General features: G+C 40.3%; 1 protein-coding gene across 3 annotated transcripts in view; it reads right to left on the bottom strand.

Annotated features, from left to right (window-relative positions):
- Positions 1-124: 124 nt before the first annotated feature.
- The window catches only part of b4galnt3b (beta-1,4-N-acetyl-galactosaminyl transferase 3b), a 177,148-nt gene continuing 162,561 nt past the window's right edge, over positions 125-14,711 (bottom strand). For 2 of the 3 annotated variants that reach the window (XM_063057972.1, XM_063057973.1), the window contains 3 exons: positions 10,430-10,583; positions 9,520-9,646; positions 2,612-8,089 (listed from right to left, as the gene is read on the bottom strand). In XM_063057972.1, coding sequence (XP_062914042.1) covers positions 7,981-8,089; positions 9,520-9,646; positions 10,430-10,583 — 390 coding nt within the window. In that variant the 3' untranslated portion in view covers positions 2,612-7,980. Of the gene's footprint in view, positions 347-2,611; positions 8,090-9,519; positions 9,647-10,429; positions 10,584-14,711 lie in introns of those variants that run through there. The other variant, XR_010019183.1, reaches the window with a different exon arrangement.

The raw sequence follows: 14,711 nt of genomic DNA on the forward strand, positions 1-14,711 counted from the left end.
ACTTGCTGCTGAGATGTCCTGCCTTACAGATCGGGTTGCACTTCCTCAAGACTGTTCATTTTCTGATGGTCGTTGAGGCATGTAGGCAGAGTTAGTTGTACAGCAGTATTCCTGAGTTATATAGTCATGACCCAATTCATTGCTGCCGAAATAAGCCACACTGCAGATAGTAACATCAAAGCAGCAAGCTGTTAGTCTCCTTCTCGATCGGCACGAACAATACTTCTCTCTCTCTCTCCTGAGATGTGGGATGTTGTCATGTTGTGATGAAGTATTTTTTTGATGGGGGGGGGAGAACTGATGTTAATCTTCATTCTTTAGGGTTTCCCTTCTCTTTCAAGGATATCTACGAAGAGTAAAGATTTCAGGTAGTATTCTGTATACATTCTCTGAAATTAAATTAAACCACTGAAAGTAAAAACTTGGATGTCATCTTTTATCACCTGCAGTATGCTTCAGAACTTAAGAAATAGGAGCAGGAGTAGGCCATCTGGCCCGTCGAGCCTGCTCCACCATTCAATAAGATCATGGCTTAATTTGGCCATGGACTCATCTCCACCTACTTGCCTTTTCCCCATAACCCTCAATTCCCCTCCGATGCAAAAATCTATCCAACCTTGTCTTAAATATATTTACTGAGGTAGCCTCCACTGCTTCATTGAGGAGAGAATTCCACAGATCCACCACTCTCTGGGAGAAGCTGTTCCTCCTCATCTCCATCCTAAATCTATTTTGTTTCGTAGTCTTGCAGCAAGATGAACCTCAAAATTGTACATAAGTATACATACTTTGATAATAAATTTGAACTTTGAATCCACACTACAATCTTCCAGCAAAACAGAAAATGGAGAATTAAATATACGAGAATCAGATAAAGAGAACGGGAAAAAGAATTAAATAACATGGTCATAGATTTGGCGATACCATTGTGCTCTGCAGAGAAAGATTGAAAACTTGGCTAAGTGGTGTAATAACAGCAACCTCTCACTCAATATCAGTAAGACCAAGGAACTGATTGTAGACTTCAGGAGAGGGAAATCAGAGGTCCATGAGCCAGTATTCATCGTAGGATTAGAGGTGGAGAGGGTCAGTAACTCCTGGGTGTCACTATCTCAGAGGACCTGTCCTGGACCCAACACATAAATATAATTGCAAAGAAAGCACAACAGTGTCTCAACTTCCTCAGGGGTCTGCGGAGATTCGGCATGTCAACAAAAGCCTTGGCAAACATCTATAAATGTGTGGTGGAAAGTGTGCTGCCTGGCTGCACTACGGCCTGGCTTGGGAACACTAATGCTCTTGAGCATAAAATCCTACAAAAGGTAGTGGATTCAGCCCAGTACATCATGGGTACAGCCCTCCCAATCGTTGAGCATATCTACATGAAACGTTGCTGTGGAAAAGCATCATCCATTATCAAAGATCCTCACTACCCAGGCCATGCTCTTTTCTCGCTGCTGCCATCAGGTAGAAGGTACAAATGCCTCAGGACTCGCACCACCAGGTTCAAGAACAGTTACTACCCCTCAACCATCAGGGTCTTGAGCAAAAGAGGATAACTACACTCATTTGACTTCTGGTGTTCCCACAACGGATAGTTTCACTTTAAGGAATTATCTTGCTATTTCATGCTCTTTCATAGTCATCATTTATTGCTACTTACTTCTATTTGGAGTTGCACAATTTGTTGTTCATTGATCTTGTTTAGTTACTTTCTCTATAGATTTGCTCATTTATAACCACAGGAAAAAGAATCTCAAGGTTGTGCATGGTGAGATGTACGTACTCTGATAATAAATCTTATTTTGAGCTTTGAGTTTCTGCTGCTGCTGCTTCATAACTGTAGTGGCCCAGTCCAAACCTAACCTGTGTGAACTTTACACACTCTCTGAGACTGTGTCGGTGTCCTTCCACATTACGAAGACCCACTGATGAAATAATTGGTCACTGTAAATCAGTATGCTCCTTAGTAATACAAGTCCAAAACATGAAGTTATTGGGCGCACGGGGTGAAGGAAATATGAGGGAGAATGGTTTGCATATAATTGCTCTTTTGGGGACTGGCATTAACCAGATGGGCTGAAAGGCCTCTTTTGACACAGCAAATATCATTACATTTTTGAATATTACTACCTTTCTGCTCTGTCAACTCATTCTTTCCGGGACATTCTGGAAGGTCAATGCCAGCATGAGGGTCAGAATTCTCTTGAATAAACTTAGCACAAACATGCAATTTCTGATCCCTGGTGCTCACAATACCCATGTAAATAAGACAGCTTGGACAAAAATTAAACATCACCAGATTCTTGCCCTCAAAGTCTCTATCCTTATTTATCTTCCACCATTTCCAGCAGCCAAACACCCTAGTAATCAGTTCCTCCTGAGAGATACTGGTTTGCATTCTCACCAACATAAATGTAAACGTAGAAGATACTGTAAATTACAGAGGCCAGATAGCTAATTTAGCAGAATTTAATCATTGAGATTAATATGTACTATACAGTGGAGCTGATGATTCTTCCCTTACTTAAGCACAGAAAATCATCACTCAGCACTGAAGAGAAAGTGAGAAATCAGACAATAACATATTAATTTTTTTAAAAGCCTTTTATTTCAAAATTCATAATTACAATTTCTACAAATTTCATAGAAATCATCCCTTCATTCCAGCATTGTTAAAGATCATTCTACATTTTACAGATACAGTTTAAAAACATATTCTACAGTTAAAAGGGCTTCCCCTGGAAAGGGCTTTGAAAAAAGTATTCCAATAACACAAAGTTTTTCCAGGCTCCCAGATAATTTAAGTACCCAAAATGCATTTGAAAAGTACCTAACTTCCTCATAACCTATATACATAGAAAAATAAATTCTGCTGAGTTTTGTGAGCTTTATACAAGACTCATAATTGAGGTACTTGGTTACTAACACAGTGCAGCAAAAAATGCTTGTATATCCTGCAGGTTCAATCAAGTATAAATATAGCCGTGCAAGTAATTTGTATCAAAACTTCTAAGTCACCTCTTTAAAGAAAAAAAGACGTGAGATATTTTGTGCAGTAAAAGAGTCTGCCTCAAATTGTAAATGTACCAAAAATAAACTGCTGGAAGAACTCAATGGGTCAAGTAGGAGTATCTGTGGAGGCAACAGAGGCACCAGGTGCAGGGTCTCAGTGTAAAACGTTGACCATCTCATTTTCTCCACAGATGCACTTAAACAGCTGAGTTCTTTCCGCAGTTTTTATATGCCACTGTTTCCTGCAAAATGGAGTCACTTCTGTCTCCATATCACTGAATCAACCCAGAAGCTTTTCTGTCAGAAATATATTTTGCATTATCCTTCACAAAGAAATCAGAAAAAATCCCAAAGTTGTAGTATATGATTCCACTGTTTGAGTTAAATCCCTTTATTGCAATTATATGTATTTACTTAAAATTACCCTCTAAAATGAGGCTTAAATATGAACATACCACTTGGTTGTAAAGCACAACAATTCCAAGAAACTAAGGCATGAGTTTAGTCCTACTGTCAGCACTATGCAATCATAAACTATACTGCCTTCATTAAACATGTATGCAGGTTTAAACTCTTCAAAATGTTAAAAGGTGGAAACTGTAGTAAATAATATTTCTGTTGGGACCAAGCATGAAAGCTAGGAAAAATAACTGGCAAGAAATTGCATTTGACATCTTTTTGGTGGTGGACTAAAACTGCATTGATCGGAACACTGTGCGGGTTCCACTAGCAGCACTGAAAATTTCAACGTTCAACAAAGGGCATCAGCCCCTAAAAGACAGACTCCCCACTGCACCCACACGATAGGCTCTGTGAAAGAGGAAGATGCAGGGAAGAGCTCTCCGATTCAGAGTGAACCTGTAAACCATTACCAAGACCTAAATGCTGGCAAACCTACCATGGTCAAGAGAAGAGGAGCCTGGCAGGAGGCAGTGGAAATCACACTTGCCAGGAGTGAAAACACCCCCACCTCCCAGCACAACGGGGCAGAGTTGCACCAAGAATCATGGGCTCACAATGTACATCAAGGAGAATGCCCTTGGATTGTAAATATTACTCATACTGAAACATGCAAGACCCACCCAAACCAATGCCACTCACCTGCTTTCTAAATGCACCCCCCCACTAACCCCAGCATAAATATCACGGCTATAAATGTAGATGAATAAAATTGCTTTTCACTCTACACCAGGGGTCGGCAACCTTTTTGCCCCTGTGGGCCGGATCGCATATGAATAGTGGACAGTGGGCCAGAATAATGCCATTAAAAAAAACTTGAAAAATAAATACATCTAGTTATGTTTTGCCTCAAATTAATGAATAACACATGCTAGAAAATTATTTGCGCTTAAGGTTGCCTACCCCTGCTCTACACTCCAGCTGCTTTACCTAGGCAAAGCCTGCTAAAGATAGGATGGAACGGGCTCACTCTCAAGTACAGTGCCCAACCAGGAAGAAGGGAAGGGGGGCCAGGGCCCTTCCTTGTGTGCAGGAGGCCCAGAAACCAAAAATACATCGCAGAGCAAAAAAGTGCAAGAAATCTGTCGGGTATGCCCTTTAGCTCTGTTTCATTCTCTGCATCCGCCCCTCTTCTGCTGGTAAAATGCATGCTCCTTTATGGGCACTGCTCCATTTCAATAGAGCTGGCTTGGCCACGGCTTGCACATCCAACAGGAGACTCAAGAGACTGCCTGTGCTGGAATATATTGCTCAACTCACTGAGTTCCTCCAGCAGTTTGTTTCCGGACACGTGTGCGTCAGTTTTATCTGCAGGGTGTGATGAGAGCTCTCAAAGGGGGCCGACCCTTCTCTTTCCCCGGATGCTGCCTGACTCTCTGATTTTATTGATAATGAGGAGTGCCCTGGCTTTGCTTCGCACAGCGTGAGCCAGTAATGAGAGAAGCAGCAGCAGCAGAGGAAGCCGTGAAAGAGGAGGAGGAGGATGCATAATGGATGACTGCACCTCATCCCCCAGCACCTCGACGACATCCAGTTCCTTACATCAGGAGCAGCACTAATGGGCCAGAACTCAGAAGGAGTCCTAGTGAATCCGTGTGCAGGGTTAACAGAACAGAAATGTATCTGCACCACATTAAAGGATTCAGATGAGGATTATGATGTGGGAGTTTTATGTGAGATGGCAGGGACAGATGCACAAGGCGCTTGGCATGAATATAGTCACCTGGACAAATGCCAGAGGTGACAAGGAGTATACAGGAGTTCACCTCCATGCTTTTGTAGAGAGTCAGACTTTCAGCTGCTGCAAGTTGAAAAGATGGTGCAGCCAACACACCACTATCTCCCGAAAGGTCAAATACTGTTTAAGCAAGCTCAGATCTTACTGAAGAGTGCTGCAAAAATTTTCCAGAGCTCCAATGCTCTGTTGCATACAAATGTGATATAACTAAAACTGTTTCTATACCTCTCAGCTCTTCCCCACTGGCAGTAAAGATTTTAAATGTCAGTCTCTGGAGGAAGAATTCCTAACTCATAAACTAAAAGATATGAAAGTGATGCCCAGGCTTTTCTTCAATGCTCCACGTGCAGGCCAGAAGTCACAAGTCAAAATCAATTCCTTGCCTGGGACGAGCAAGGAGAAAGTGATCACATAACTGGCGAGTAGAGTAAAACATGATTATGTTTCTCAGGAGCTTTCATCAATTCCATTGAATTGATTAAACAATTTCAACTGAATCTTGTTACTCAGGACAAGTTCAACAAGGGAGCCTTCACTATTGATTGAGAATGGACTTCACATGCTAAGTTAAATCTTCAATGTGCCTCTGCATTCTACAGAACATGCTGTAATGAGTATTATTCTCACATACAATGACAAAACTTTGACCACTGACAGCCCGATAGCACCAATGCTTTTGATCCATGGTAACACTAAGGAAGCTTCACTGTATGCAGAACTCAGCAATGCTTCAAAATGATTACATCTTTCATCAGAAAATTCTTGTAAGCCCTCTGAGTATCAGGATTCCTCATTGTATGTCGATCTGGAAAGTTGCTTGTGAAGACAAATGAAGACCAATCAAGATCACTCAGGATTTTATGTCCTCCAAACATGGAATATGCAGATATTTAAGGCAGAAGAATGAACTAACTGGCCAGTCTTTACAAGAATCTTCTCTGTATGAGCTACTGGTAAAGCTGTAGCCAGAAATTGCTTCATTCCTTTGCTGAGTGACATGATTCTCCTCAGAATTGCTCAGGAACCTCATCCCACAGTAATGACTCCAAGCATTTTCATCCTCTTGTTAACAAAACCTTATCCCGCAGGTTTATGCTTCTGATGCTTGGTCTCCTAGTAGATCTTCCTCACACATGAAACGTGATCTTCAGCTAGCCAGGTTATGTCGCATGCAGTAGTCTGCGTATCTGCAAGGTGTATAAGGGAGTGTGTAACCAGACTGACTTAGACAGTGGGATCTCTTCTTGAGAAGGCCAGTGGTATTCCCACTGATGTGCTGGTAGTACTTCTGGTCTTATCACAGCAATGCTCAGCTGTGACAGTCAGAGTATGTACAAGTATCGTCACCAAAGTAGTGATAGATCTGAAGGCAGTGTTATTAATTAAAGTTAACTGGCAAAAATGGACTCTAAAGACAAAGGAAGCATGGCACTGACCATGAGAAAATTCTTGTCATCAACAACAACTACTTGATGATGAGGGAGTAGAGGACATTTCTCTTCATTAAGGGTTCTGGGTTTTGAGGGGAGCAGTTCCAAGAATGTCCAGTTGATGGCAACTTACACTTTACAGGGCTCATAACCTTCCTTTGGTCACTAGCAACACCCGTCTCTAAGCTCTCAAGCAACGCCTGTACTTTGGGAGGTGTGCAGTTTCCAGTGAGATTTGCAGTTGCCGAGTGGAGTCTGCTGGTGTTAACACTGTAGCTCTTTAAATGACATCCAAATGGAGAACACAATTAGTTGTTCTCCTTGTTTTTGAGAAAAATGCTAAACAATTGTTTTCTGGATCCGGGAGCTTCGTTTTGTATCAGAAAAAAAGCATTTGACTGTGTTGCATGCACTGTTGATGTCCATACATGTACACCTTTCACCTAGTAAATACAAAGAGCACCAAATTATATTACAGCCCAGAGCAGCCTAGTACAATTTTACAACTGATGTGTTTCACCTCACAATGACTTATTCCAGGTTTGATCAAGTTTGGACTGCATAGCGCTGAAAGGAGAAAGTTAAGCAATTCAATTTCTAGGCACACATTCAATCTTAATCAACTGGATTGCTAAAAAAATTCTTTCAAATGAACACATCTTCCCAAGGTTAATTTAAATAACTATATCCACAGACTTCAGAAAATATAATAATTCATTCCCAAAATTTGATGGTTACACATAGGAGAGATTTAGCTTTCTCTTGAGCTTTGATACCTTATAATTCCACCTGAAGGTGAAAGATCTGAACTATTAGCAAATTATTAAATCTATGGGCTCTCATTAGCACACAAGTATTTCACATTGGCCAAAGGGAAACTGTGCAGCCATGAATGTGATGATGCCACACAGTGGCTAATATCTGAGCACAGAAAGTTCCCACGTATTACCTTTATTTGAGTCTAACGTGGCTTCACGCATCGTCTTCATGGAAAGTCAACCAATTTGCTTTATTTTATCATAGTGTAACTCCATTCTGAGACCCTAACAGCAACATTGCATTGCTTTGAATAAAACAAAATAGAAATCATATTTTTGGAATCTTTCATCACTTACAAACGAGTGTATTGAGAGAGGTCCTTTGCAAAATTTTCCTATGCCGAGAATCAGAAGACTATTGTTTAGTAGCCTGAGTGATGAAAGCAGCAATTGCACCGTTTTCAGATACAATTTACATCGAATAGCACAAGAGGCTATACTTCACTTGTTTTTGGATAGGATAGTTCAATCCTCTGATTGGATAAAGTGCACATGAGCCAGACTTCTGACAGTCACTATTTTATGTCACTTTCATTTGTTTCCTATTCCACATGCCACGTTTGGAGTGGTAATAATGGAAGAAGTTCCTCATATACAATCTTTCCACTTCCAACCCAGCTTGGAAAATCCTACAAATAACAGAAAGTGAAGAATATCATGTAAAATCTGAAAAACAAAACAATTCCTACTTTTTTTATTTGTGGAAATATTATTGATGAAGCAAAGTGTCAAATACTGATAGAAAAATAATAGACATACCGATGGGAGCAAGTAACTGCAGCGTGACAAAATTTCAATCAAGATTTAATTTACCGACGACAACATGGTTTTTCATATATTTATAATCTGAACACATTCAGATCATATCCTTTTCTAAAATGGACACAACCCTGATAATAAAACATAGCAATAAACAAATAAACTAGAACCTAATATATAAAAAATAGTGTGATACAAGTTGGGGTTCACTCAAAGGACAAAGAAAAAAATCAATTTTCACATTTCCTTCTCTGACGTCGAGTAATAATTATGGAAAGAAGTTTTTTTTTAATACAGCACATTTCCACTTGATAGAATGGAAATATTTATTGCCTTTTTCAATGGTTTAGTGGAAAAAAATCAAGTATGCAGTCTTAACAGATTTAACTTTCAACTGGTCCGTTTTGTGTTGGAGACAATTTGTTATCTGCACCCTATATCCAGATGGTATAATGCAATCAACTTCTATCATTAATCGATAAGTGTTGCTAAAAATGTTCATGTGCCGACAGTGAAGTGGTGAGGAGATTAGCTAAGGCAACTCTCCCAAGCAATGAGCCTATCTTTGTGCTGCCTTGGACTTTTATATTTCCCGCCTATTTCATCATTAAACAAGATCACGGCAGATATGCAACTCAACTATATTTTCTAGTCTTAGCCCCAAGGCATCTTTTGCTAATGCAAATCTTAACAATTACTCAGTTAAAATGAACCAGCCCAGCTTTTAGTACTATTTGTGAAAAGGAGTTCCTACAGGAGCCTCCGCTCCCGCACCAGCAGGCACAGGAAGAGCTTCTTCCCTGAGGCTGTGACCCTGCTGAACCTCACATCACAGCGCTAAGCAGTATTGCACCCAAATTGTGCTGTCTCAGTACTTTTATATCTGTGTGCTGTAGCCCTTACTTTTTATTCGCAGTTATTTTGTAAATAACACTATTCTTTGCATTTCTGGTTAGATGCTAACTGCACTTCATTGGCTTTGTATCTGTACTTGGCACAATGACAATAAATTTGAATCTCATCTAATCATTGTTTATTTTGCCTGTAAATTTGTGTACTAATATTTATTTCCTTTAACATTAACCTGTTGAATATGTTTCTTCCAGCTGAACGACCTTATAATTTATTTTCTTCAATATTTTGAGGAGATGAAAACAAATCACACCTAAAGTCTTATAATTTTCAGGGAAGAAAGCCATGATTTGTGTAAAATGGCAAAAGGGATGGAAAGATAGATTTTAAATTGCTTTAATGATGTCCACCTTTGTGAGCACTTAGCAAGTTCTATTCAATCTATTACCTGTCCAGTAGTTCCCAGTCTTCTCCTCCCCAGCGGTCTCGGAATTCCTTTGTATTCATCCCTCCAATCATGTTAAGATCTGATTTGTAGATTCCAAGCAAGCCAAAGCCATTCACTTCCCAGTATCCTAGAGGTTTCCATTGAATCAAAATTTATTTGTCTCCGCAACATTTGCCACTAAACTAACTTTATTTTTCTATTTTATATAAGAAAAAAGCAGGCCCAGAAATTCAGACAGGAGGGTTAAACTACATTAATTAATGTTTTCGAGTGCTTGCCATTGGTAAATCCAAAGGAGTACAAGGCACAAGTACAATATGTGCTGCACCGGCTCTTCACCAATTAAAATAATGAAGGACTTTCTTCTTACGAGCTTTGCATTACTGCCTGCATGAAGGGAAAGCTGAATGGATGGGAGCCTGGAGGGTGTCAACAGAGGTTGTGGGGGAATGAGACTGGCAGGGTTGTAGTAGGGAGGGAACCAGAGCTCTTTTGTCAGTCGAGGGTTACATCAGTAAACCAAGCACCAAGCACACAGTTTTCTTTAAGAGCAACCTTCTTTCTAAAAGAAACTTCATCTCAATGTATACAGTACATAAGTTATTTGTCATGTGATAGAATTTCTAGTCCCAGTAGCTAAAATCTCAAGCACTCTAGATCCACATTTTACTTGATTTAACACAAATCAGACGTCTATTCAGCTGACTTATCCCAGATACCACCCATCAGTTACAAATGCTGAGTTATCGAGACTGTCAATCTGATAACTTCTTAAAAATTGATTATAGCTATCCTTACACTTAAAATTAACATAATGCAAAGTTAATGTTAAGAGAAGACCTCAAAACAACAAAACGATTCATTTAGCATGATTAATTTCAAAGATTAAGTTACTTTTTTTGCCACTTACCATCAGGTTCTTGCGGGGAGGAGCCACAGTTCAGTCTTATTACCATAGGGGCAAAGGCCATCTTTCCCTCCACACAATGTTTTCTGATGCTGTCTATTATGTTTGGGGGAAAGTATATATGCAGATCACAAAGGAAAACAATGCTGTGGTCATCCTGAAACCAAAAATAGGGAAAATGTGAAGAAGCACTGAACAGTTCGGCTTCACTGAAACGAAGTCAGCAGAGTTGGATAAAGCATTGTCATTAGAATCAAGTACTTCAGACACAAATGTACATTTCTAAACAAGTACTCCTAATACGGAACATCAGGAATAATTTTATTAAAGTGAGCATATTCCAGAAAAAAATTCACTTGTTAAAATTATTCCAAAAAAATAAAGCAAGCTTTTACTCAGGTTGTCAATTTATTGACTTTAGAACCACAGAACCACACTTAACTCACCCCATCACTGAACTGTTCCTACAACCTATGGACTCACTTTTAAGGACTCTTCATCTCATGTTTTCAATATTTATTGCTTACTTGTGATCTTTCATTGATTCTATTGTGTTTCTTGTATCTACTGTGGATACCTGCAAGAAAATCAATCTCAGAGTTGTATATGGTAACATATATGTACTTTGAAAGATAGATACTCTATTGATCCCAAAGGAAATTAGTGTCACAGCAGCATTATAAGTGCGCAGATATACAAATATTAGAAGAGAAGGAAGAAAGAATAAAAAAAATAAGTTACTCCAAAAGTTTAACAGAAGGGGGTCATCATTTCTCCGGCAATAGGTTGACTCAATATAGAGCGTAATAGCTGAGGGTAAGAATGACCTCATATAGCGCTCTTTGGAGCAGTGCAGTAGTCCTAGTCTATGACTGAAAGTGCTCCCCTGTTCAGCCAAGGTGGCATGCAGAGGGCAAGAAACATTGTCCAGAATTGCCAGGATCTTCTGTAGGGTCTTTTGTTCTACCGCAGCCTCCAGTGTGTCCAGTTTGACTCCTATAACAGAGCCAGCCTTTTTGATCAGTTTATTGAGCCTGTTGGCATCACCCGTGTCAATGCCATTGCTCCAGCACATCACAGCACAGAAGGTTGTACTGGCAACAACAGACTGGTAGAACATGTGAAGGAGAGGCCTACATACTCTAAAGGACCTCAGTCTCCTCAGGAAGCAGAGGAGATTTTGGCCCTTCTTGTGCACAGCCTCTGTGGTAATAAATTCACATTGAGCTTTGCAAGAAGTACTGAACTGCAGGTGATAACTTGCAAAAATTATCTTACAATTTACTTAACTGAACGGCATCAATGTTTTCCAAATGCAAATACTGCAAGCTGTTGCCAATCTCTGTTTGCAGCAAGACTGCAATAACAAATGAAGGATACAAGAACAGTGTGAATTCAAATTAAGGGACAGAAAAGCATCAGAGCAGCTTGTGTTGAATATAGACAGTAATGGTAGCATGTGGAATGTGATTACAATAGAAATACATTTTGGAAACTGAATAAATAAAGAGTCACTTCAGTACATGAATACACGGAGCAAGCTAATGACAGCAGATTCCCAGCTGAGCAGCACTAGGTGATACATAGAATGAAGGAGAGTGGATGAGGGACGGTCATACGAGCTTTGAACTGTGCAATATAGAAGATGGGCCTAGCACACAGGTGACATTTATTACTGTTTTTGTCATGTCACAGGTGTCAGACTATGTCTTAATTATTTAACAAACATTTAAAAATCTCTGAATCATTGTTAATTATTTTTCTCCCTTCCTTGCTGAAATCTTTGCCAGGGCCAGGGATGGATGAGGAGTTTCTTTTAACCACTGAATAAAGTACTACCTAAGTTGATTCTATTGATGACCCATTTCTTGTTTCTTGCCAGACTGAACAGTTTAACTAATTGAACACAGATAAGAAAGAAAGTGCTTAATCTTGGAACAGGGGTAATCTGCAAATCATGGTAGAACCCTCCCCACTGCTGAGCACATCTGTACGGAGTACTGTCGTAGGAAAGCAGCATCCATCATCAGCAACCCCCACAACCCAAGGCCATGCTCAGGAACTGTTATTACCCTTCAACCACTGGGCCTTTGAACCAAGGGGTTAACTTCACTCAACTTCACTAGCCCCATCATTGAAATATTTGCACAACCTAAGAACTCCCTTTCAAGGACATTTCATCTTATTTTCTCAATATTTATTGTTATTTATTGTTTATGTATTTGCAGTTTGTTGTCTTTTGCATATTGCCCATCCTGTTGGGTGAGGTCTTTCACTGTTTCTATTGCGTTTCGTGTATTTACTGTGAATACCTACAAGAAAATGAATCTCGAGGCTGTATATGGTGACATTTATGTATTTTGATAATAAATTTACTTTGAACTTTGAAAATGCAGGGGTTAGGCAGAATTTCCAAAGTGTTTAGTTCTAATTCTGCAGTTGCTGGAAATCTTGAGCGATACATACAAAATGCTGGAGGAACTCAGCCGGTCAGGTAGCACCTATGGAGGGGAATAAACAGTCAACGTTTCAGGCCGAGACCCTTCATCAGGATTGGACGATGGGTGGGTGTGGGGAGATGAAATAAGAACCTGGGAGGTGATAGGTGGAAGAGTTAAAGGGGTGAAGGAGAATGAATTTGACAGGAGAGGAGCGTGGAAGGAAGGAAGCAGCAATAACAGGAGGAGGTTGTTGGCAGGTGAGGAAAGCAGAAGGGGTGAGAGGGTAGCTAGAATGGGGAATGGAAAAAAAAGAGATGGGGCGGGGTCGCAATTACTGTCAGTTAGAGAAATCAATGTTCATGCCATCAGGATGGAGGCTACCCAGATGGAATAAAAGGCATTTCTCCTCCACCCAGAGTTTGGCCTCATTGTGGTGGTAGAGGAGGCCATAAACAAACATATCAAAATAGGAATGGGATGTTGAAATGCAATGAGCAGCCACTGGGAGATTCTACCTTTTACAGTGGACAGAGAGAAGGTCCTTTGATCTGCATTAGGACTTACTGATATAGAGAAAGCCTCATTGGATACAATAGATGACCCTGACAGACTAGCAGGTGAAGGACAGTCCATCATGGAAGGACTGTATGGTGCTGATAATGGTAGGGGCAGGTGTAGCGCCTGTCACCTATGCAGGAACAATTGCCAGAAGTGAGAAAGATGAGGAGGGAACGCGTGAACAAGGGAGTCACATAGAGTCAGACAGATAGTGGGTGGGGGGCAGGGGAGGGAGGGAATGATGTGTGTGATGGTAGGGTCCCACTACAGATGACGGAGCTATGGAGAACAAAACATGGATATGGAGACAGTAGGAGTAGTAAGTAAGGACAAGGGGAACCCCATCCCTGTTGTGACAGTGGGAGATGGGGAGAAGGCAGATGTTTGATAAATGGAGGAGATGCAGGGGAAGGCAACAGTGATGTTAGTGGAAGGGAAACCCCATACTTTGGGGTCCTCTTCCACCACTTTGTGTGTACTCCTCAGTTCTTATCTCTTCTAGTTCTAAATCCCTAACTAAGGAAGTGTATCCTTGTGATTAGGGAAGTGAGGTGAAAATTCACCAGAATGATACTTCGGACAAGGTTCATTATATGGGAAGAAACTAAACACACTGGGCCAAAACACTCTAGAGATTAGGGTCATGTCACTGAAACATACAAAATTCTTGTGGGTCTTGACAAGGTAGATGCAGGGATGATATTCCTCTTGGCTGCAATGTTTAGAACCAGGAGCCGGAATCACAAAGTATAGGAGGGTTTGCATAATGGAGGTGAGAAAACAAGTCTAGATTCAGTTGGTAGTGACGGCTTGGAATTCTCATTCCATGAGGGCTGTGTTGGTTCAATCAGAGTACATTCTGGGCAGATTGAATGGTTTTCAGATATTAAACGAATCAAGAGAAATGGGGTTAAGTGCTGAGGTAAAAGATCTACCATTTGACATATCTTGCCCTGACATAGCATATTTTCCAGGCATATATTTCTCAAATACACTTTATTATTTGTTAATTTATTTGTGAAAATATGACTTTATGTGTTGCGTGTGAGTTATACGTACTGTGTTGTACACCTTGGTCCAGGGAAATGTTGTTTTGTTTGGTAATATACATGTATATGGTTAAATGACAATAAACTTAAACTTGAGCTTCATCCCCAAACGGCATCTCCCAGGGTCCACTCCTTTTATAGACACATCTTTCCCTTTCCTCCCCAAACTGTACTTCTCAGGGTCCACTCCTTTTATAGCTCCTTAGTCCATTCTTCCATTCCTATCAGCCACTTGCC

This window comes from Mobula hypostoma, chromosome 9 (genome assembly GCF_963921235.1).
Source record: "Mobula hypostoma chromosome 9, sMobHyp1.1, whole genome shotgun sequence".
In the NCBI taxonomy this organism is placed as follows: Eukaryota; Metazoa; Chordata; class Chondrichthyes; order Myliobatiformes; family Myliobatidae; genus Mobula; species Mobula hypostoma.